Genomic DNA, 26,055 nt, shown 5'->3' on the forward strand with positions numbered 1-26,055 from the left:
TGTTATTGACAGAACAGTTCCCTTCCCTAAATTCTCTATACTATGCCTGTTCATCTCTCATTTCTCCCTAGCAAACTCCTGGCAACTATTGATCTTTACTCTGTCTTCATAGTTTTATTTTTTTCAGAAGAGTACAGTGGATATCTTTTTGAATAGTTAAAAAATTAAAGCTCCAGGTAATTGAACGTAGTCATTTAAGATGTTCCTTGTCCTTTTGTTTTCCTTTTCGTTCTTATCACGTAAGATGATATATGCTGATGAGTATACTTTGCATACTCCGCAAGCATGATTTGTATAGATGTTTGGGACATAATAGAAAGGGTTGAGGAAAAGGACACCATGCCGTGCCACACAGCACAAACTGGAGTATCTTGCTCTATGATGTGGGTCCAGATAGATCTCTAGCAAGGAAGGGGACAAGCGCAATGGGTTGACTTTATAAAAGTGGAATGACTAAGTCTTTTATACTTACCTTCGGTTGGAAATAAGACCAGGCAGTGAATGCTATAGTCAATACATATGTTCTCACTGATCCTCTTCCTTTGATGGATGAGGTTGACAACAGCTACATTATGATGACAGACTCATCTACAACTAGATTCTGTCATGAGGGATTGTAAGGGTAGTTTTGCTTGATGTGAGGTGAAAAGCAATTTTTTCTCCTACTTGGGGGCAAGCTTGGAACATTCTGGTAGTAAAAGGGCGATTGATAGTTTTCTTTCTACATATTTTTCGCATCAGTAATGCTGCCCAGCAGCCGGCCACACCTCCCCAGTGTTTCTTAAGCTTCTCTCTGAATATGGATAAGCTCTTAAGGAGAGATGTTTCCAGTGGTTCTTTCTGTTGAAGGTAAAATGGCAGATGAATTTGGGCCTTGTTATACATGGCAGAGCAAATGCTCACAACTAAGGAAACCACCCAGCACCTTCCCAGAAGAGTATTAGCCAGAGTAACAAACACCAATCTCTCTTCAGCTCTTCTCCTGGCAGCTGGAAGGTCTTTGCAAGGATTCCTGTTTCGGTCTGATTCCTTATTTTGCTTGCTTCTGGTGATGCGTGTTTTATCTAAACTGAACAGTTTGAACTGAAGGCTGGAGAGGTTGTGTTGTGCTTAACAAAAATAAGTGCAGTAGTTCCCCCTACTGTGGGAGATACATTCCAAGACCCCAGTGGATGCATGGAACCACGAATAGTACTGAATCACAAACCGGTTTTTCCTATGCATACCTATCTATGATAAAGTTTCATTTATAAAATTAAATTAACTGTTGTGTCTGCAGATAGGGTGTGAGAATGGAATGGTGTCATCTGCAGGAATGATTCTTGCTTGTTTGGGGGGAAAATATCTCCACACATTTGGTCACGGAAGCCTTCTTTGTTGATGATCCTTGCTATGGCGTGAGTTCAGAGAAAACCGTGTCAAGTATGTCTTTCCGCACATGTAGTGGATAAGGGATGCTACTGTATACTCTGTTTTAACGGCCCTTCATATTTTGGTCCAGAAATCATGCTCTTTGACACTGTTGACTCATCACACCTGTTCTGCTAACAGTACCATTTTTGCTCAATCTCATAGGGTTTGGCTAAAACACTTGTATACTGCAGTTCACTTGTAGATACAACGTTTTATAAACTTATTCTTTTTTCCATTTAATAAATACAAAGGGAAGAGTTCTTACTGCATTAATTACTTACAATAGGTATAATTAATGTTAATTCTAGTAAAGTCCCAGGCACGCTCCCAAAGGAATGCTTTGTACAAGCATCAGTCTTTGTTTAAAAAAACAAAAACAAAACAAAACAAACAAAAACAACAACAACAAAAAAACAGCATCTAAAGCACACACAAAAGTGTGCCCAATTTTTTTACGACGGTAGAGTCTTAATATGTTTCCCGAGCTGGTCTCAAACTTCTGAGTTCCTCAGTGATCCTCCTGCCTCATCCTCCCAAACCTTAGAGTACAGGCCTGCAGTGCTGTGCATTCTTAATGCTTTTTAATATCTGTACATTATTATTGATTTAAATGCATTTTTCCTTTTCTTTATAGATGTTGGAAGTTCTGATGAATCTGCAGTCAGGTAGGATTTTATAGATGTAAACATTGATGTTAACTAAGGAATAGGATGAAGAAACAAATATTCGTTGAGTGTTGTATTCTGGCTAGACATCCGCTATATTCTATGCATTTTCATCTCATAAAGCCATCACAACAACTGTGTTCCTATAACCTACTGTTTATTCAGTAAACGACTGTGGATTAGAGCAGTTGATTCTTTGCCTCATGATCCCATAGCTAACAAAGTAGCTGGCCCACAACTTGACCGTCTGCCTGCCTGCCTTCCAAATCCCTTCTCTTGCTCCTCAGCATAGATTGATAGACATCTGTGCAGCCATTGGATGAAGGTATAGGTCTGAATCAGATTACTCATATTCATTAATTCAATTAATGCCTAAATTAATGAGTGTTTCAATACATTAAACTCACATTGAAGGTTATTGTTAGAATGTGGTTAGTCCAAGAGTTTGTCCTAATAAATCTGACAATTTCAGTTGTAACCAGTATCTTATTTTTTACCATCAAAGGCTTTAGGGCAGATTTTACTTAGCTTTGGCCATAGGACTGTAAGTTTTACAAAAGTAAGTTCAGGCAAGTCTTAGAGAGAAATGATTTGACTTCCCAGTTTGGTTTTCCATTTAGTCCAGGAGTTCTGTTTACTTCCATAATACTTTTTTAAGTTTTGTTTTCTTTTTTCCATGACTTTTCTATATCTTGTCTTTATATTTAATACTTTCCCCTCTGCTTTTCTTTGTGTTTCTTTTGTTCTATTTTTTTTCAAATTCTGTTGGTATTACTCCCAGTCTAGTTTCCTTACACAATCAAGAGGACTAGAATTACAGATGTCGGAACTTAGAATAAATTAAAATACCTCCTAGTATTTTTACCTGTGTTGAATATTCCCTCAAGTGATTCTGTAGATAGAATGTGAGGCTCAAAGAGTGTATGCTTTTTTAGCATAGCAACAGGCGAAATGAGATTTGAACTCATTTTAAACCCAGTACTCTTCCTTCTTTTTCTATCCTATTGGCTGTGTTTAATATTACAAACAGAAGTGAGTCTGGTGCACACAGTGGATAGAATGAGAGTGAATTAGCTGGTGAACCCAATGAAAGTAGATATAATGGATGAGCAGGGGAATGCCAAGTTTGAAGAAAACAACACGGATTGTATAGGAGTATGGAGTTTCACTAAGAGATGAAATTTTGGGGTTTATGACAAGTTTAATAAAGATAAATTATAAAGATGAAAGACACAAGAAATTTGGGAATTATCTACAAAGGCACATTAAAATAGAAAGTTCAAGGAGCTCTAAAAATTTGTGTTTTTTTTTTTATCAAGTTGATGGTTGAAAACCTTGATGATTTTTACGAAACATGCTAAAACATTTTGGACACTGGGAGGAGTGTCTACAGCAGACGAAATGTGGTATCATCTACTTCCATTCTGACTTACAGAGGGGTGGCTTAGAGCCCCTGGAGTACTAAGAGCGAGGACTGCTGAACTACATAGATCTGTGGTACAGGACAGGTGCCTCTTACCTCTGCCTTTGTTCCCAATTCACTGATGTCCTTCCCATGTCCATGTAGGCTGGGTCAGGGGCATGATTGTCTGGCAAATCAGTCATGGAGTTCAGTTGGGTAGTTGGCAGTGTGTCTGTGCTGGGGAAGGTGACGGAGACTCCAGTTGGCTTGCTTTTTAGGACCCGGTATTAGAGATCTCCTACTCCTGGTCGTTTGAGCCATCCCTTCCAGAATCTGTGCTTTCATAGACTGAAGAGTGAAGTTGGAGACTTCTATGGAGCCCTGCAGTAGTGGAATCTGAAAGTGGGTGCCCATAGAAAGAAAGATATTTAGATACTTAGGAAATAGAGGAACAACTACCAGGACTCCTTTTTCCTGCAGTCTCTTCCTTGGATGTCTGAGTGCCTATGAAAGATTTTAAGGGCTTGTTAGCTTATGTGGACCTGAATAAGGTAGTACCATTAGAGTGAAAATAATGGGATTTTGTAATTATTAGTGTTTTAATCTTTCTGGGAAAAGTATTCTCAATAAGAACATATACCTTTGTTATTTGACTTTGTACATTTAGCTCATACATTTCAAATATTGCGGGATTCCTGTACTGATTTAGGGCAAGGAAAGCAATAGGACCTTCCTCAGTGGGTTCCATGCTGAGGATCAGACTGCCATTTTGAAGTGAAGCAGATTAGTCTTTTAAGGAGAGAAGATCAAGGAAAAGAGACAGTGGATCTTTCTACCTTGTTTTAAGTCATCAGTTTCTTCCAGTTTAGGTAAAATTTATGTCATCCATTAATTGGTTTAAGTTCAGCTTCAGGACAGATAATTTGTGAGTGTAAATTACTGTCAGGTTCTGCCAATATAGTGACTGTCACTATTTGTTATAAAGCTCAAGGTCAGTTTTCATTGAATATTTTATAGATTTAGACAGTGGAGGCAGAAATAGGTAATTAAAATCTATTTTTAGAACAGAGGCCATATTTTAGTTATATCAAGTTATTACTTATATAGAGATCACTGACCTTTCCCCCGATTATGTCTTTGTTTGAGGCAGAAGCTGGATATAAACTGGCAGTTATAAAAATTGTAGAAAAATCAACTTGCCCATTTTCATTGTGTGTTTTTGGTCTCAAGCATTTTCCATGAACTGTGTGTGCATTCGTGCCTACATCGGATGACGAAGACCTGAGCGTTGCTACTAAGTAAAGTAGTCTCTTGTAAAATTTATTTTCTTACTCTGAAATTAATTTTCTAGTTTTGCACAATTTACTTTTCAATTTAGCAGTGATTTACCTGTCATTGTTTTATGATGATAATGGAAGTTGGTCAGAGAAAAACATACATATGGCTAGTTGGTTCAAAAATTGTTTAATTTTGGTAACTAACAAAAATTGCAGTACCGTGACGGGTGGGAGCTGTGAACTGGAAATAAGTAGTGACGGAAAGTTGCATTAAATACTTTCCCCAAGAGAGGAATATGAATTTAGTTAAGGTTTATTTGGATAAGTAGTAACACTTTGACTTTTCAATCATACAGTGTGACTTTCATACTATTTATGCCTCTATAAATCTTCAGTGTTCAAATGATTTGCAGTAATCATGGATCCCCACTGGTACTTTTTAGTTGTGAAAATGTCGGACATAGCACAGAGCTTTTTCTTGGAAACTTATTATTTTGGTATCATATAGTTTCTGGGAGGGATTGTTTCTCTACCTATATTATTGATTTTGTAGTGAGATTAAAATAATATTAAAAATTGTAGAAATGGCTGAGTGTGTGGGTGTACATCTGTGGTCCCTGCTGCTTGGGGTTTGAAGCAGGAAGATTGCTTGAGCCCATGAGCTTGAGAACAGTGTGGGCAACATAACAAGAATGTATCTGATTTAAAAATATAAATTGTAGAAATGTAGACATTTAAATTTATGGTCTCAAAATTTGTATCACAAAGGGATTTTTGTGTGTGTTTATGAGTTGTCCATAAGAGTTTAAAAAACACTTCATCTAATTGAATAACATATTTTGCTGCAAATAACCAGTTCTAGAAGCACAGACTCTTAATACCAATCTAGTAAGACTTTAACATCATAATTTTATCATCGTAGTTTATTTAAAATATTTACTTGCGGGTTCCGTGGCTCATGCCTGTAATCCCAGTACTTTGTGAGGGTGAGGTGGGTAGCACCTGAGTTTGGTAGATAACCTGAGGTCAGGGTTCGAGATCAGCCTGGCCAGTGAGGTGAACCCTGCTTCCAAAGAAAAACAAAAAAAACAAAAAAACAAACGAAAAACCAAACACACAACACACACACCACACAGAAAAATTAGCCGGGCATGATGGAACATATCTGTTTTCCCAACTGCTCAGGAGGCCGAGACAGAGGAATCACTTGACAGCACGGCAGGCAGAGGTTGCAGTGAACCAAAATCGCACCATTGCACTCCAGCCTGGGTGACAGAGCTAGACTACATCTTAAAAAATAAAAAAATAAAGTAAAATGAATAAAATAAAATAATATAACCACTCAAAGTCCTTATATCACATTCTGAAATTTCAAATTTTGAAGTTTTTGATATTTAGTTGTTTAAATAAGCATTGGAAGCTCCTGCATACCATAAGCTACTGGAGGTCAGTAACACATTTGTGTATCTCCTGGGGTGCCTAGAATACAGTCTTCCATGTAAGAAGCATTTTATTGTTGTTTTTTGGATGGGGTTTCACTCTTTCCCCCAGCTGGAGGACACTGGTGAGATCTTGGCTCACTTCGATCTCCTTTCCTGGACTCAGGTGATCCTCACACCTCAGCCATCCAGGTGTTGAACTTTATGACCTCTATGTCACGATAGACCTGTGTCACCAAGCTTGGCTGAGATTTGAAGAGACAGGGTTTTGCCTTGTTGCCCAGGCTGGTCTTTAACCTTGGGCTCAAGTGTTCTGCCCACCTCAGCCTCTCATAGTGCTGAGGTTAGAGACAGGGACATTCAGCCTTAATAGTGTGTTTGTCTGTATAAAAACAGAAATATTAATAGAAATATTGTAATTAATATATATGTATCTAATTATTAATATGGTATGAAGATATTGCTTATTTAGTATTTCTTAATATAAAGGTGTATAAGTTTTGATGTGTTCATTGAGAATTATGCCATAAATAACAAGGAAATAATTAGAAATAGGTGATCAATAGCAGAGGGTACAATAATTTCTAGTATCATCAACTGGAATGTTAACATTGATACTACATGAACATTTCTAAACTTTTATTAGCCCCAACTCATGTTCTATTAAATATATCATTTCAAGCCATACATTATGTTTGGATGAACGGAGGCAAGATGGCGCAGTTCCGGGTTCTTCACTGTCAGCTTTCCCACGCCCGGGAAAGACGCAGGTGGACTGCGCAGGCGCAACCCAACCTCCGACGGAGAAAAACCGGAACCCGCCTAGCCACGCCTACCGCCCGCCCCCGACCCGCCTATGTCCCGGCCACTGCCCTCCCACTCCCAGGCCCAGGACTAAAAAGCGGCTCCCGGCGGGGCGCTGTGCCCACTTCCTCAGCCCTCACTCCTGTCGGGACTGTAGGAACTCCGCTCGAGAGCTCCACCGGGTGACTCCCCCGGCCTCCCCTGCCAGAGACCGACGGACCTCACCCCTCCCCCACACCTTCTTTCCTGAAGCGGGGGACCAAAAATAAATGTGCAGTTTTGCTCCTAGCCTTGCCTACTCACGGTCATTTAATACTCGCCTGGTTTCCTAAAAGCAAATCAGCTCCTAGAAAGCAATCAGCTTCCTAGAAGCAAAATCACATTACTCTTTAGTATTCTGGTGACCAATTCTTTTCCTGGGTGGAAAGTTGATGAAAAGTTCCAGGTTTCTCTCTGTTGTAATACGTTTTTCAGGTAGTGGTAGATGACCATATTTAGCTACTTGAATGTTAGAGTAATAAAACTCTATCACAGAAGTATGTTACATAAACTAATTGTGCATAAATATTAATTAGTATTATTCGGATATGAAAGACCAAAACACTCTATAATAGATCTATTCTCCATGTATTTTATTGTACTTCATGTTGTTTTTCTTTTTTCTTGGCTAAACTCATATTTCATTGACCAATTAAGCTTGTTTTTCATTTGTACTCCTTTGTTCTCACATTTACATAGAATTTTGGGGAGTCGCGGTCTTGCTCTGTTCCCCAGGCTGGAGTGTAGTGGCATGCTCTGGTTCACTACAGTCTCCACCTCTCAGGCTCAAGTGATCCTCCCACATCAGCCTCCCGAGCAGCTGGACCTACAGGCACGACCATCATGCCTGACTCCTTTTTGTATTTCTGTGTAGAGATGTGTCTCATTATGTTGCCCCGGCTGGTCTCAAACTCCTGAACTCAAGCCGTCCACCCACCTTGGCCTTGCAAAGGGTGGGATTACAAGGTGTGAGCCACCATGTCTGGGCAACTTGAGGTTTATTTAAAGGAATTGATTAGGGCTGGGTTGTGCTAGTGCACACTGGTTATCTCAACAGTTTGGGAGGCAAAAGTGGAAGTTTCTTGAGCCTTGGGTTGAGACCAGCCTGGGCAGTATAATGAGGCCTTGTCTCTACAAAAATAACAATAAATACATTAGCCTGTGATGGTATGCACCTGTAGTTCCAGCTATCAGGAAGTTGATTGGAATATTGCCTGAGGTCGGAGGCTGAGACTGCAGTGAGTCATAATCATACCACGGCATTCTAGCCCTGGGTGGCAGAATGAGATCCAGTTTCATAAAAGAGAATGATAAGAAACTCTTGATGCAACTCATTATAATTTTTAAATGGAAACTAACTCTTGATATTTCCTTAGAAGTGTGTCCCCAAGGATGTGTCACAGCCTTTACCTGGGCCTTCCCATGAAAAAGGCAACAGAATAGTCAATGGAAAGGAGAAGGTGAGAACTGGATTTATTTTAAAAGTCATTGGAATGTTTCTTTTCAAATATGAGCACTAATATGTCTACTAGCTAAAGAAAATGTCCTTTAACTATAATAAGTAAAGGAGAAGTAAAATGGTGATAAGTTGATCTCAACCAAGGGTCAGCTATTGATTCTATTGGAGGCACCGCTGAAGGAGCTGAGTCATGAGTTCCATTTTAAGATACTCTAAAAACTGAGACAAGTCAAGGACGAGAGGGAGGAGGAAATGAATTAAAAAGAGAAAGAAGAATGAAGAGGGCAGAGTGTACATGGAATAAATTTTAAAAAGCATATGCGGGTATATGTAATGGAAGGTAGTAAAGTCAAATTGATCTGTAGAAGAAGGCAAAAACAGGGTGTTAGAAATAGCAAAGAAGATAAAGTGAGCTTCCAGTACCAAAATGGTCAGTAAATTAGAGTAACATTTTCCTATTATATTCTTGCTGTCATCCTCACTACGGGGGCGGGATTAAGGTATGATAGTACTTACCACACGGACCTGTGTTTTATCTACCATAGACGAATATCACCGTAAATGGTCAGCCATGTATGGCGAGAATTTAGTTTTATAGAAAACGGTGTAAATTCGTGGGATGGTATCATATAGTCCAAATTGACATAGTTGAAAAGAATAGTGCTGGGTGATTTATGGAGAAGAAATTAAGTAGAGATGGTATTGCCTGATTAAAAGTTCATTAGAAACATTATGGCTTAAAATGTAGTATTAAATTCAGGGACATAGTAGGGAAGACATTGACGCTAGGCCAAACAGGGCAATTAGGGTAAACCAATATGCAAGCACATCAGTGTAGAACAGGGCATTCAAATTGTCATGAATTAGTTGAGGAGCTTCTGGAAAGTGCACATTCTGATTCAGCAGGTATGGGATTCTGCATTTCTCATGAGTACTCAGGTGATGTTGGTGCTGGTCCTTGGACACAGCCCTGAATAGCAAGGAAATAGCCTTCCTTTAGAGAATCTGGAAAAAGAACCATTGGAGAGCAATTTTAAAAATAACAGAATCCAGGGAAAACATTAATTTCCTTTTATTGCTGAGCAGGATTCTAGTCACAGGAGAATGAGAATGAGATGAAAAGAGAGATGACAGACGTATACTACTGCTGAACACAGATGACAACGGTGGTCGCAATGATCCCTAAAAAGCAGCTAGGAAGGGAAGCATCAGATTGACAGATCTAAAAATCACTTTTTCAAAGGAAGAGGGATTGTGAAAGGACAAGGAGGGAGGAAAGAAAGACATTTGCTGGGTTCTTGAGAGTTAAAGCCAAGTAAACTTGAGATGAGTCACTTCCAGCTGCTTTGGCGTATGGCCAGGCTCACAAGAGAGGTTATTGCTGTGGAGAGTACTGGAGGCAGGAGGGAGTGCCAGACTTGGGGTAAACTGCAGCAGCTCATTTCACTTGATAACTGTCAGGCCTCAGAGAGAGAAGTTTCACTGACATGAGTGAATAAGATGTGATTGAGTTGCATATAGATGCTTTGGCTAATTATTTTTGAGACAGCCAGTTATTTGATATGATAGCTGTTTTTATAAATGTCCTTTACAGTGTAAGATAATATACCAAACTTAGTTAATTTTAGATGCAATCATATTATAAAATTCATTCTGTGAATACCAAATTTCTCATTTTCAATAAATATTGCACTGATTTTGCAATATTTCTGTTTGTTTGTTTGTGTTTTTGAGACAGAGTCTTGCTCTATCAGCCAGGCTGGAGTGCTGTGGCTCAGTCTCGACCCATTACAACCTCTGCCTCTTGCATTCAAGCAATTCTCCTGCCTCAGCCCCTCGAGCAGCTGATACTACATGCACATGCTACCACATACTGCTAATGTTTCTATTTTTGGTACAGATGGAGTTTCACCATGTTGGCCAGGCTGCTCTAGAACTCCTGACCTCAGGTGATCTGCCCACCTCAGCTTTCCAATGTGCTGGGATTGCAGGTGGGAACCATTGTGCCAACTACAAATAAGATTGTTAAGGCTATTATATTTTATACAAATTTTTGGTCTATATTTAAGGTTTCACATGTGAATTCTGAAGGTATTCATGCATTGAGGGAAGATCATTTCAGTTTAATGAAGGCAGTTTTTAATTTAATATACATTCATTAAATTGTTTTTTTGAACTTTTTGTCTCTAGTACACAGAAACACACTATAATGTCATGGGTATTTGACCTTAATGTGTTCATGAACAAACTTAGTTATACAAATATTTTCTTATCCCTCAAGAATCTGATCACAGGAAGCAGTGGATAACACATCCTACAGTTTTACAAGAGTAAGTTCAGGCAAGTCTTAGAGAGAAATGATTTGACTTCCCAGTTCGGTTTTCCATTTAGTCCAGGAGTTCTGTTTACTTCCATAATACTTTTTTAAGTTTTGTTTTCTTTTTTCCATGACTTTTCTATAATCTTGTCTTGATATTTAATACTTTCCCCTCTGCTTTTCTTTGTGTTTCTTTTGTTCTATTATTTTTTTCAAATTCTGTTGGCTATGTACTCCCAGTTTTCCTATAGACAGAATCAAGAGGACATAGAATTACAGAATGTTACGGAATCTTAGAATAAATTAAAATACCTCCTAGTATTTTTACCTGTGTTGAATATTCCCATCAAGTGATTCTGTAGATAGAGAATGTGAGGCTCAAAGAGATGAGTATGCTTTTTTTAGACATAGCAACGGGCAGAAATGAGATTTGAACTCATTTTAAAGCCCAGTACTCTTCCTTCTTTTTCTATCCTATTGCCGTGTGTTTTAATATTACAAACAGAAGTGAGTCTGGTGCACACAGTGGATAGAATGAGAATGGAATTAGCTGGTGAACCCAATGAAAGTAGATAATAATGGAATGAGCAGGGGAATGCCAAGTTTGAAGAGAAACAACACCGGATTGTATAGGATTATGGAGTCTTCACTAAGAGATGAAAATTTTGGGGTTTATGACAAGTTTAATAAAGATAAATTATAAAGATGAAAGACACAAGAAATTTGGGAATTATCTACAAAGGCACATTAAAATAGAAAGTTCAAGGGAGCTCTAAAAATTTGCTGTTTTTTTTTTTTTTTTTTTTTTTTTTTTTAATCAAGGACTGACAACCTTGATGATTTTTACAGAAACATGCTAAAACATTTTGAGACACTGGGAGGAGTGTCTACAGCAGACAGAAATGTGGTATCATCTACTTCCATTCTGACTTACAGAGGGGTGGCTTAGAGCCCCTGGAGTACTAAGAGGCTGGAGACTGCTGAACTACATAGATCTGTGGTACAGGACAGGTGCCTCCTTACCTCTGCCTTTGTTCCCAATTCACTGATGTCCTTCCCATGTCCATGTAGGCTGGGTCAGGGGCATGATTGTCTGGCAAATCAGTCATGGAGTTCAGTTGGGTAGTTGGCAGTGTGTCTGTGCTGGGGGAAGGTGACGGAGACTCCAGTTGGCTTGCTTTTTAGGACCAGGGATATAGAGATCTCCTACTCCTGGTCGTTTGAGGCCATCCCTTCCAGAATCTGTGCTTTCATAGACTGAAGAGTTGAAGATTGGAGACTTCTATGGAGCCCTGCAGTAGTGGAATCTGAAAGTGGGTGCCCATAGGAAGAAAGATATTCAGATAGTACTTAGGGAAATAGAGGAACAACTACCAGGACTCTCTTTTTCCTGCAGTCTCTCTCCTTGGATGTCTGAGTGCCTATGAAAGATTTTAAGGGCTTGTTAGCTTATGTGGACCTGAATAAGGTAGTACCTATAGAGTGAAAATAATGGGATTTTGTAATTATTAGTGTTTTAATCTTTCTGGGAAAAGTATTCTCAATAAGAACATATACCTTTGTTATTTGACTTTTGTACATTTAGCTTTCATACATTTCAAATATTGCAGGGGATTCCCTGTACTGATTTAGGGCAAAGGAAAGCAATAGGACCTTCCTCAGTGGGTTCCATGCTGAGGAATCAAGACTGCCATTTTGAAGTGAAGCAGATTAGTCTTTTAAGGAGAGATAGATCAAGGAAAAGAGACAGTGGATCTTTCTACCTTGTTTTAAGTCATCAGTTTTCTTCCAGTTTAGGTAAAATTTATGTCATCCATTAATTGGTTTTAAGTTCAGCTTCAGGACAGATAATTTGTGAGTGTAAATTACTGTCAGGTTCTGCCAATATAGTGACTGTCACTATTTGTTATAAAGCACAAGGTCAGTTTTCATTGAATATTGTATAGATTTAGACAGATGGAGGCAGAAATAGGTAATTAAAATCTATTTTTAGAACAGAGGCCATACTTTAGTTATATCAAGAATTATTACTTAATATACGGATCACTGACCTTTCCCCAGATTATGTCTTTTGTTTGAGGCAGAAGCTGGATATAAACTGGCAGTTATAAAAATTGTAAAGAAATCAACTTGCCCATTTTCATTGTGTGTTTTTGGTCTCAAGCATTTTCCATGAACTGTGTGTGCATTCGTTGCCTACATCAGATGACGAAGACATGAGCATTGCTACTAAGGTAAAGTAGTCTCTTGTAAAATTAATTTTCTTACTCTGAATCTAGTTTTGCACAGTATTTACTTTTCAAATTTAGCAGTGATTTACCTGTCATTGTTTTATGATGATAATGGAAAGTTGGTCAGAGAAAAACATACATATGGCTAGTTGGTTCAAAAAATTTGTTTAATTTTGGTAACTAACAAAAATTGACAAGTACTGTGACAGGGTGGGAGCTGTGAACTGGAAAATAAGTAGTGACAGGAAAGTTGCATTAGTAAATACTTTCCCCAAGAGAGGAAATATGAAATTTAGTTAAGGTTTATTTGGATAAGTAGTAACACTTTGACTTTTCAATCATACAAGTGTGACTTTCATACTATTTATGCCTCTATAAATCTTCAGTGTTCAAATGATTTGCAGTAATCATGGATCCCCACTGGTACTTTTTAGTTGTGAAAATGTCCAGGACATAGCACAGAGCTTTTTCTTGGAAACTTATTATTTTGGTATCATATAGTTTCTAGGGGAGATTGTTTCTCTACCTATATTATTGATTCTGTAGTGAGATTAAAATAATATTAAAAATTGTAGAAAAATGGCTGAGTGTGGTGGTGTACACCTGTGGTCCCTGCTGCTTGGGAGTTTGAAGCAGGAAGATTGCTTGAGCCCATGAGCTTGAGAACAGCGTGGGCAACATAACAAGAATGTATCTGATTTAAAAATATAAATTGTGGAAATGTAGACATTTAAATTTATGTTCTCAAAATTTGTGTCACTAAGGGATTTTTGTGTGTTTTATGAGTTGTCCATGAAGAGTTTATAAAAAAACACTTCATCTAATTGAATAACATATTTTGCTGCAAATAACCAGTTCTAGAAGCAGAGACTCTTAATACCAATCTAGTAAGACTTTAACATCATAATTTTATCATCGTAGTTTATTTAAAATATTTACTTGGCCGGATTCAGTGGCTCATGCCTGTAATCCCAGCACTTTGGGAGGCTGAGGTGGGTAGATCACCTGAGTTCGGTAGATAACCTGAGGTCAGGAGTTCGAGATCAGCCTGGCCAGTGAGGTGAAACCCTGTTTCCAAAAAAAAACAAAAACAAAAACAAAACAAAACAAAAAACCAAACACACACACACACACACACACACACAGAAAAATTAGCCGGGCATGATGGAACATATCTGTTTTCCCAGCTGCTCAGGAGGCCGAGACAGGAGAATCACTTGAACACGGCAGGCAGAGGTTGCAGTGAACCAAAATTGCACCATTGCACTCCAGCCTGGGTGACAGAGCTAGACTACATCTTAAAAAATAAAATAAAATAAAGTAAAATAAAGTAAAATAAAATAATATAACCACTCAAAGTCCTTATATCACATTCTGAAATTTCAAATTTTGAAGTTTTGATATTTAGTTGTTTAAATAAGCATTGGAAGCTCCTGCATACCATAAGCTACTGGAGGTCAGTAAACACATTTGTGTATCTCCTGGAGTGCCTAGAATACAGTCTTCCATGTAAGAAGCATTTTAATTGTTGTTTTTTGAGATGGGGTTTCACTCTGTCCCCCAGGCTGGAGGACACTGGTGAGATCTTGGCTCACTTCGATCTCTCTTTCCTGGACTCAGGTGATCCTCACACCTCAGCCATCCAGGTAGTTGAACTTATTGACCTATGTCACGATAGACCTGTGTCACCAAGCTTGGCTGAGATTTGAAGAGACAGGGTTTTGCCTTGTTGCCCAGGCTGGTCTTTAACCATTGGGCTCAAGTGTTCTGCCCACCTCAGCCTCTCATAGTGCTGAGGTTAGAGACAGGAGACATTCAGCCTTAATAGTTGTTTTGTCTGTATAAATAGACAAGTGAATTTTTATATAATAGAATATTGTAATTAATATATCTAATGTATCTAATTATTAAATATGGTATTGAAGATATTGCTTACATTTGTATTATTTCTTAATATTTAAAGGTGTATAAGTTTTGATGTGTTACATTGAGAAATTATGCCATAAATAACAAGGAAATAAATTAGAAATAGGTGATCAATAGCAAAGAGGGTTACAATATATTTTCTAGTATCATTCAACTGGAATGTTAACATTATGATATTACATTAACATTTCTTAAACGTTTTATCAGCCCCAGCTCATGTTCTATTAAATATATCATTTCAAGCCATACATTATGTTTGGACGAACGGAGGCAAGATGGCGCAGTTCCTAGAAAGCAAATCAGCTTCCTAGAAAGCAAATCACATTACTCTTTAGTATTCTGGTGACCAATTCTTTTCCTGGGTGGAAAGTTGATGAAAAGTTCCAGGTTTCTCTCTGTTGTAATAACGTTCTTTCAGGTAGTGGTAGATGACCATATTTAGCTACTTGAATGTCTTAGAGTAATAAACTCTATCACAGAAGTAGTTACATAAACTAATTGTAGCATAAATATTAATTAGTATTATTCGAGATATGAAAGACCAAAACACTCTATAATAGATCTATCTCTCCATGTATTTTATTGTACTTCATGTTGTTTCTTTTCTTTCTTGGCTTAAACTCATATTTCATTGACCAATTAAGCTTGTTTTTCATTTGTATCTCTCTTTGTTCTCACATTTTACATAGAAATTTTTGGGGAGTCAGGGTCTTGCTCTGTTCCCCAGGCTGGAGTGTAGTGGCATGATCTTGGTTCACTACAGTCTTCACCTCTCAGGCTCAAGTGATCCTCCCACATCAGCCTCCCGAGCAGCTGGACCTACAGGCACAGACCATCATGCCTGACTCCTTTTTGTATTTCTGTGTAGAGATGTGTTCTCATTATGTTGCCCAGGCTGGTCTCAAACTCCTGAACTCAAGCAGTCCACCCACCTTGGCCTTGCAAAGGGCTGGGATTACAGGTGTGAGCCACCATGTCTGGGCAACATTGAGGTTTATTTAAAGGAATTGATTAGGGCTGGGTGTGCTAGTGCACACTGGTTATCTCAACAGTTTGGGAGGCAAAAGTGGAAGGTTTACTTGAGCCTAGGAGGTTGAGACCAGCCTGGGCAGTATAATGAGGCCTTGTCTCTACAAAAATAACAATAAATACATTAGCCTGGCATGATGGTATGCACCTGTAGTTCCAGCTATCAGGAAGTTGAGGTGGGAATATTGCCTGAGGTCGGGAGGCTGAGACTGCAGTGAGTCATAATCATACCACTGCATTCTAGCCCTGGGTGGCAGAATGAGATCCAGTTTCATAAAAAGAGAATGATAAGAAACTCTTGATGCAACTCATTATAATTTTTTAAATGGAAACTAACTCTTGATATTTCCTTAGAAGTGTGTCCCCAAGGATGTGTCACAGCCTTTACCTGGGCCTTCCCATGAAAAAGGCAACAGAATAGTCAATGGAAAAGGAGAAGGTGAGAACTGGATTTTATTTTAAAAGTCATTGGAATGTTTCTTTTCAAATATGAGCACTAATACAGTCTACTAGCTAAAGAAAATGTCCTATTAACTATAATAAGTAAAGGAGAAGTAAAATGGTGATAAGTTGTATCTCTAACCAAGGGTCAGCTATTGATTCTGTCGGGAGCACCGCTGAAGGAGCTGAGTCATGAGTTCCATTTTAAGATACTCTAAAAACTGAGACAAGTCAGGAGAGAGGGAGGAGGAAATGAATAAAAGAGAAAGAAAGAATGAAGAGGGCAGAGTGTATATGGAATAAATTTTAAAAAGCATATGCGGGTATATGTAATGGAAGGTAGTAAAGTCAAATTGATCTGTAGAAGAAGGCAAAACAGGGTGTTAGAAATAGCAAAGAAGATAAAGTGAGCTTCCAGTACCAAAATGTGTCAGTAAATTAGAGTAACATTTTCCTATTATATTTTCTTGCTGTCATCCTCACTACTGGGGAGGCATTAAGGATTGAGGTACTTTACCACACAGACCTGTGTTTTATCTACCATAGATGAATATCACCGTAAATGGTCAGCCATGTATGGCTAGAATTTAGTTTTATAGAAAATGGTGTAAATTCGTGGGATAGTATCATATAGGCCAAATTAACATAGTTGAAAAGAATAGAGTTGGGTGATTTATGGAGAAGAAATTAAGTAGAGATGGTATTGCCTGATTAAAAGTTCATTAGAAACATTATGGCTTAAAATGTAGTATTAAATTCAGGGACATAGTAGGGAAGACATTGACGCTAGGCCAAACAGGGCAATTAGGGTAAACCAATAGGCAAGCACATCAGTGTAGAGCAGGGCATTCAAATTGTCATGAATTAGTTGAGGAGCTTCTGGAAAGTGCACATTCTGATTCAGCAGGTATGGGATTCTGCATTTCTCATGAGTACTCAGGTGATGTTGGTGCTGGTCCTTGGACACAGCCCTGAATAGCAAGGGAATAACCTTCCTTTAGAGAATCTGGAAAAAGAACCATTGGAGAGCAATTTAAAAAATAACAGAATCCAGGGAAAACATTAATTTCCTTTTATTTCTGAGCAGGATTCTAGTCACAGGGGAATGAGAATGAGATGAAAAGAGAGATTACAGACGTATACTACTGCTGAACACAGATGACAACGGTGGTCGCAATGATCCATAAAAAGCAGCTAGGAAGGGAAGCATCAGATTGACAGATCTAAAAATCACTTTTTCAAAGGAAGAGGGATTGTGAAAGGACAAGGAGGGAGGAAAGAAAGACATTTGCTGGGTTCTTGGGAGTTAAAGCCAAGTAAACTTGAGATGAGTCACTTCCAGCTGCTTTGGCGTATGGCCAGTCTCACAAGAGAGGTTATTGCTGTGGAGAGTACTGGAGGCAGGAGGGAGTGCCAGACTTGGGGTAAACTGCAGCAGCTCATTTCACTTGATAACTGTCAGGCCTCAGAGAGAGAAGTTTCACTGACATGAGTGAATAAGATGTGATTGAGTTGCATATAGATGCTTTGGCTAATTATTTTTGAGACAGCCAGTTATTTGATATGATAGCTGTTTTTATAAATGTCCTTTACAGTGTAAGATAATATACCAAACTTAGTTAATTTTAGATGCAATCATATTATAAAATTCATTCTGTGAATACCAAATTTCTCATTTTCAATAAATACTGCACTGATTTTGCAATATAAAAATGTATTCATATCCAGCAAGTCTGTGGTATTTCAGTGTTTTCTTTTTTGATAAATATTTTGATATTGGAAACTGATTCTACATGGTTTATTTGATGTGTTTTATGGACCACCTTGTATGAGTGGATCAAAGAGCTCTAATTCAATTCCAAACGAGGGGATAGGAGAAATGTAGGTGCTGCAGTAGCCCATGTGGTCATAGGAAAAATGAATATTTTGATTAGCTGTGATTTCATAAGTGTGTATCCCAGCTGATCAATTTAGAACACTGTCTTTGATGAGAGGTGAATTGCACGTTCACCTGAACTGTCATCTCAACTGTGTATTTCCTCAGCAACAGGACATGGGGAATTTGTCTGTGGTGTGCTGGCAGCAATGCCTCTGATGTGCTGAGTGAAAATACTCTGTACCTTCACCCTCAGCCGTGACATTGATGCCCTCAGGTTTGATTTCCCCATCTGTTTAATGGTCTCCTTTCTCCTCATCAGCCAACGTGTTTACAGTGATATCCATGCTCTTCTGTTTTAGGTATAGGCCTTGGAAACATAATCTCACTATTGAAATGTAAACTGTGAGTTTTAGGAATCCTATATTCCTATTTTCCTCATTATATTTCTGTCACGTTGCTGTCCTAGGCAAGGAAAAGAAGAAGCCAAGAAGTACCCTCAAAACCTAAGTAATTATTTTTATAGTCAGGCATGAGAACTCAGCTTGATAGTAACACTGCCTGAATGTTTGGTTGGCCCTGCCATACTTACATATAATTGATGACATATCCCCTTTGCTTTGTAGGGTCTTTTGCACAACATCCTTCCTTGAAGGTAATTAATTTTATGTATATTTTTTGAAGCACTAATTCCATATTGTATAAAATATATATGATTTATGAATCATTTTCCTTTTAAAACCCATTCAGTCTAGCACTAAAATTGAAGATCCTGCTGTGAAAGGGGCAGTACAAAGAAAGAAAGTACAGACCTTGAGAGAAGGTACGTTTTCAATACAAATGGAATGCTAGGAATAAGTGCATTAAATGATGGAAGTGCTCACATTATTCTTACCGCTTCCTCTATTTGTTCAAAATTGAATGGAAGGCATTGACATAAATGTTATTGTTGGTATTCATATTTGAATAAAAATAAATTTAGAAGCCATAAAAATATTTTTAAAATGTAAGCTTTAACTCAGATGTTTCTCTTTTAATATTTTGAATAGAATAAAGTTTTCAATGTGAAATTTTTGTACTTGTCAGGGATTCAAAACAGTGAATTTGGAGACTCTAAGATATTTCCAGTGAGTTATGTGCTGGTTGGAGTTCTGACCTTTACCTAGAGGAAGGATTGACTTATTAACGTGTCAGTTTCTGTTTTAACTTTAGAGGCTTGCTGCTAGTGTTATTACACTGATGATCTGAAGCCAATCAGATGTTCCAATGAGCAGACTGTGTGTGTAGGTGTATGCATAGGTGTGTGTATGTGTGAGTTTGTGGCATCTTTGATTATTAAAAATGAGGAATTCATTTATAACTGGTAGACAGTCTTTTAAAAGTGTTATTGTGAGACTTTTTGGTGTTAAGGTTTTTAAAACATGATTGCACAGAGGCTACCGACATCGTAAATTGGTTGTTTTTCATTTCAATGCCCTTTTGAAATCTTTGACTATACTGTGATGCTCAGAAGTAATGTGCAGAATGTTTTATTTGTGTCCTAAAATGCTACATGAGTGGTTCTACACTTTACATACCTTTCTGCCACTTTCTTTGGTGTGTAATATTTTCCAGATGCATCCACATTGATATGATTATCTCTGGTTTAACTCATTTTACACTTTTCATTGTATTCCCTTATACCACTTTACCACTTTCAGTTAGACTCTCCTGTTGCTGATAAATGAAGAAAGAAAGAAAAATAGAAATGTCAGATTAAAAGGGCTTTTTAAAATCAGTTTGTATCTATTAATATTTACTGTATGAAAGTTTAAAGCTGAAAAGTTCAGAATACAAGCATGCACCACCATATTTTATAAATGCTCTTAGAACTGTGACTCGTGAGCCTTTAGCCTATGAAGTTAGGACAATTCACTTCTCTGAGGAAGAATGCTGCACTGTTCTTGGAAAAGTAAATTGAAAATAGCAAGTGGCATTGTCTTATTTGACCTCGTGGACATCCTTGAATGAATCTGAAACTCCAGGGATAGTAAAATCAAAATTCAGAACTAATGTTTTGAACAATATATATAGTTTGTGAAAGTTCAATGATCATGAGCCCTTGATGGCCAAATGACCTTTCAAGTTTCACTTCTGCATTTTTTGCTCTTTTCGTTGACTTGTCCTAAAAGCTAAAATTCAACTGTTTTATTGATACAGAAACCAGGAATATAACTTTTAAAATATATTTCTGTCCTATCTCACGGCGTTGTGTACTCTTCAGATCTCGTGTGAACATAGACTTATTTTTATAATGGAAAAATTAGGTCTTTTGTTTGTGTTTTTGAGACAAAGTCTTGCTCTATCACCAAGGCTGGAGTGCAGTGGCTCAGTATTGGCTCATTACAACCTCTGCCTCTTGGGTTCAAGCAATTCTCCTGCCTCAGCCCCTTGAGTAGCTGATATTACATCCACGTGCTACCACACCCTTCTAATTTTTCTATTTTAGCAGAGATGGTGTTTCTCCATGTTGGCCAGGCTGCTCTCAAACTCCTGACCTCAGGTGATCTGCCCACCTCAGCTTTCCAATGTGCTGGGATTGCAGGCGGGATCCACTGTGTTGGCTACAGATAAGATTGTTAAGGCTATTATATTTTATACAAATCTTTGGTCTATATTTAAGGTTTCACATGTGAATTCTGAAGGTATTCATGCATTGAGGGAAGATCATCTTGGTTAAATGAAGGCAGTTTTAAATTTAATGTATATTCATTATATTTTTTTGACGTTTTTGTGTGTAGTACACAGAAACACACAATAATGTCATGTGTTTATTCTCAAACTTAGTTATTCAAATATTTTCTTACCACTGAAGAATCTTAATTATTAGTAAACAAATTTCTCATGGAAAACAACATATATAATAGAGATCGTTGAGTGATTCAAAGTAAATTGTAGTAAGTAACAGAAGCTTTAAACAAGGTAAATAAACTTGTTTGAGTTAATAGCAATTACAAGAATTGTAAAATACATTAGACCATGAGGGAGTAGTGTGTTTGTGGGGTAGATGACAACATGGTACTGCTTCAGGGAAGAAAGAATTTTTACACTTTATTACAATTTGTATTACTATTTACATTCTAAGAAATAAAAATATTATTTTCAGATATTTTAGATTGTGTTTCTACTAGTTGAATCATCAATAGTAAGACTTTTCAAAGATTTGGGAAGTTGTGAGTTGATGATAAATGTCTATCACCATCAGTGAAGAAAAATCACACAGCAACTACAGACTTTGGACACACGAACTTCATAGTTAAAGAAAGGATTGATCTTAGAGCTGTGTTTCTATCAGGGAATTATGTTCTTCATTACCTGTGTGAGTCGCAGCTGTTAGAGTAGGAAAAGAACAAAGAAGGGAAGGAAGCATACAACATGTTATTCTCGATTCCTTTGGCTGGGTTCGTGCTTCCATAATTCTGACTTTTCAGAAGTCATTTTGTGGCCAAAAGTACTTTGTGTTTCCTCCCCTTGTGCAGCCTACACCCAAACAGAATGCTTCTTAGCAAGGCATTTGTATTCTTCCTTTAAGGAAAGCAACATACAAATAACAAAGAGAATAAGGAGAAAGAGTAATTTCATTGAGGTTAGTATTTAACATAAATTTGAGAGTGGGTACCATGATTATATTTAGAATTTTGGGGCTGGATTGGAAAAATTGGGGGCTGCTACAGACGTCTACAGATTTCCTACTCAAACACAATGTGGCTTTGATTCATTTTTACATCTCTAATTCTGCAATTATTAGTTACAACAGTATGCAATGCCACTAAAAATACCTTCCCAAACCAAATCTTAACTAATGCCTATGGCTTTCTGTATTATAGTGTTGATTTTCCCAATATTAATGGGAACCACTGAGCATTTGCCTTGTGGTGTCTCCTCAGCTGTACTCACACATTCCTTCACCTTGTCTTAATGGATAATCGTGCACTAGGAGTACGGGTGTTCAGAAGAGCTGTATCATTTAAAGATAACACAGGGGCATCAAATTTAATTCTGCTAGAACACCAGTCTATTGACCAACTGCGGCTAATATGGGGTCTACTTTACATACAAGTGAAATTCAGTGCTCTTAATCAGTCCTATGATCATGTCAACAGTAATAAATTATGCAATATGTTTTCACCCCTATAGCTTTAATTTATTTTTCCTCTTATGTCTAAAATTAACATTTTGTTTTACAAAATGTGATAATAGTCTTCTAGAGTAGTGATGACAAGTTATAAATCCAAAGTTTCTTAACTATGCAAATGACTTGTTTCTTCTATTTTCTCATGAGCTTCGTAAATCCAGGAAGCAGAACTTTTAAAAGAAAATCCCCAAATGTGGCTGGGCGCCGTGGCTCGTGGGCATAATTCCAGCACTTTGGGAGTCTGAGGCAGGCAGATAACCTGAGGTTGGGAGTTTGAGACCAGCCTGACCAACATAGAGAAACCCATCTCTACTAAAAACACAAAATTAGCTGGGCATGATGGCACATGCCTGTAATTGTGGCTACTTGGGAGGCTGAGGCAGGAGAATCTCTTGAACCTGGGAGGCAGAGGTTGTTGTGAGCTGCGATAGCACCTCTGCACTCCAGCCTGGACAGCAAGAGCGAAACTCCATCTCAAACAACAACAACCACAAAACCCAAATGCATTTCCTGCGCACGGTAAAACTGAAACAGAAAAAGTGTAAAGTAAATAGAAGTAACTGAAACAGTTTATGTAGATTAATTTACTTCTCATTTGATAAAGTTTGTAAAGTAATGAGCAGAGCATATTGCTCCAGGGACCCAGATATATACATTTATTCATTCAGTAAAAATCCATTCTTATAATGACTACTATACTTACATCCTAAATATTTCTGAAAACATTTCAGGCCTGCATCATCTTTGCAACATTGCCTTATGTTTTATCTTTGTTCATTTGTTTATGTGTCTCAGAATTTTATGCTCCTCACAGTATTTAGAGTTAATTATCTCTAATGCAAATAGATCCGTGAACCACTCCTGAATACCTAATGTCCAAGCATCTTAAAGGTATATAAGCATTTCAGAAACTGATTTCTGGGTTGGGCATGGTGGCTCATGTCCGTAATCCCAGCACTTTGGGAGGCTGAGGCAGGTGGATCATTTGAGGTCAGGAGTTCAAGATGAGCCTGGTCAAACAGGTAAAACCCCATCTCTAATAAAAATACAAAAATTAGCAGGCGGTAGTGGCACACACCTGTAATCTCAGCTACTCGGGAGGCTAAGGCAGGAGAACTGCTTGAACCTGGGAGGCCGCGTTGCAGTGAGCCAAGATCATTCCACTGCACTCCAGTCTGGGAGACAGTGTAAGACCTTGTCTCAAAAAAAAAGAAAAGAAAAGAAAAGGAAACTGATTTCTGCCCAAATCTTCATCCATAGCCCGTTCCCCATCTGCCTTTTTCTCTGGAATTACTGAGCTGCTGGCAATGGCGCCCTCACCGTTCCTCTTTTGCAGAGAAATACACACACTCTTGGAGGCTTCTCTCCCTCTCTCATTGCTTCCTGACATGTGCTTACCCTTTCCTGCCCTCTGCCTCACTTAATCTGGCTAACCTCACTCTGTAAGTCGCAGCTCATGCATGATCTTTAGGAAAGCCATCGCTGACAGCTTTTATTTTCCTTCCTTATACCCCAGTGCTTAACACATAGCAGGAACTCAATAACAAATTATCTAGCAAAGTTAAGACTTTATACAAAGATGATTCAAAAGATTGTCCTCTACAACCTAGCAGCAAAGGGGATCAACATGTAAAGACATGATGTGCAGTTCAGGTGGTAAAGTCACACTGGAAAAATTGACAAAGTACTAAGGGAGGCCCATGAAGCAGACACGTGTGTGTGGAGAAAGACAGCTAGAATGAAGGAAGACTTCACACAGCATTCTGAGCCTTTTTTCCTTTTCTTTTTCTTTTTCTGTTGTTGGAGACAAGTTCTTACTCTATGCCCCAGGGTGGAGTGCGATGGCGTGATCGAGACTCACTGCAACATCAAACTCCTGGGCTCAAGGGATCTTCTCACCTAAACTTCTTGAGTAGCTGGGACTGCAGGCACATATCAACATACCTGAATTTTTTGTAGAGTGAAGGTTATCTATGGTTCCCAGGCTGGCCTTAAAACTCTTGGCCTTGAGCAATTCTCCCATTGTGACCTTCCAAAGTGCTGGGATTACAGATGTGAGCTATTATGGCCAGCCTACATTCTGAGTCTTAAAAGATGAAAATAAATGTTTCAGAATAGTAGGGGAAAACATTTGTGATGTAAAAAATGGGGTGCACACTAATTAAAGTATAAACAACGATAATTTTGCAAATTATTAGTAACTGCCAACTCAATGAGTGTGTTGTTAAAAAGATACTGTTATGAAGTATAGTAAAGTGTTACATTGTATATTTTGACTGTATTTCAAAATTTGTTTTGTTTGCAACAGCTTTCTTTATTTATATTGGGTGGAACAATTTGTGAGTGACCCTGAGATTTTGTACGGCTTGAACCTGGTGATACCTAGTGTCTCCCCAAGTGGTTTGTTGAAGTTTTGGATAATGAGAAGTATTTCTTAAAGAAGTAAATACTTCAGTAAATATTAAGCTTCATTTAAACTCTCAAAATATAAAATACAAAGAAATTTTATTCTCTATTTTTATAAAGATTATAGTCTTTATCTAACTGTTCTTAGTTCATTTGAACTAAACCAATGAATTTGTCAACAGAACAAGCCTTACTAGTGGCTTCAGAGGAAGAGCAAGAAAGGCATGAAAGAAGTGAAAAGAAGCAACCACAGGTATATAAAAATTTAAGTTTCTTGTTTAACATTTTTTTTTTTGGCTTTAGTAACAAAGCATAGACCAAATGACATGACCTTTTAGACTATACCTTTAGAATCCAATGGATCATAATTTTATATTCAATTTTTAAAACATTTCAACCTGTTATGAAGCTTAAGATATTCTTACTATCTCTAGTAACTCATAGCTGTCTTTACCCTTGGAATTGAGGCAAGACATTTTCAGAATTCTCTTGCTCTTTTATTTTTATAACCTTACTCTTAATACAGAAGGTAACATGAAATATTGAGTGATATTACTAAGGAATAGAAATTATGAACAATTTAACCATGATGGCCACTGAGCTAAACTAGTGTTAAAGGAGTCATCATTGCTAGTGGTTCAAATGTTGCAGTTTTATATTGCTGGTCACCAGTGTCGAGTTCAAAGATTTATTCTGTTTTGTGGTCACCAGTTGACTTCAGTGTCTGTGTTCAGGAAGTGAATGGGGTAATAAAAGAAGTCAACCCAGTTGCCTATTAAGAGAATCCTACCTTGCAGAATGGGACCTTTGGTGTCAGGGTACAAACAATAACTGTATTTCAACATAAATACATAGTAAATATTCCTACAATTTAAAAAATCCATCCACTATCACTAGTGGAACTTAAAATTACTTCTAAATAATATTAGAAGTAGATATAAGCATGAAATCTATCTAGATACGTAACACTATCATAGTATATCATTTGAATTGGAATTTAAAATTTTGCTTCTCTTTCTTAGTGGTGTTCAGTTTGGCTCTTAATAATTGAATGTTTGCCTAGTCTCTATTTAATCTTCAGAAATATACATGCACTGTAAGGGCTCACTCTTTCTGGTATGCTGAGGTAAAATCTTTGTAAGAGAGGAATCTTTTAT

The 26,055-nt window shown here is 37.8% G+C and overlaps 1 protein-coding gene across 1 annotated transcript in view; it reads left to right on the forward strand.

Annotated features, from left to right (window-relative positions):
- LOC115895759 (ankyrin repeat domain-containing protein 20A2-like) overlaps positions 1–26,055 on the forward strand; it is a 47,514-nt gene that overhangs the window by 14,555 nt on the left and 6,904 nt on the right. The window contains exons 7-12 of the mRNA XM_030926374.1: positions 2,048–2,078; positions 12,980–13,049; positions 16,356–16,440; positions 18,945–18,973; positions 19,069–19,141; positions 25,081–25,151. Of these exons, the coding sequence (XP_030782234.1) occupies positions 2,048–2,078; positions 12,980–13,049; positions 16,356–16,440; positions 18,945–18,973; positions 19,069–19,141; positions 25,081–25,151 (359 nt within the window). The remainder of the gene's footprint in view (positions 1–2,047; positions 2,079–12,979; positions 13,050–16,355; positions 16,441–18,944; positions 18,974–19,068; positions 19,142–25,080; positions 25,152–26,055) is intronic.

The sequence above is a fragment of the Rhinopithecus roxellana genome, unplaced genomic scaffold, assembly GCF_007565055.1.
Source record: "Rhinopithecus roxellana isolate Shanxi Qingling unplaced genomic scaffold, ASM756505v1 contig2246, whole genome shotgun sequence".
Taxonomy (NCBI): domain Eukaryota; kingdom Metazoa; phylum Chordata; class Mammalia; order Primates; family Cercopithecidae; genus Rhinopithecus; species Rhinopithecus roxellana.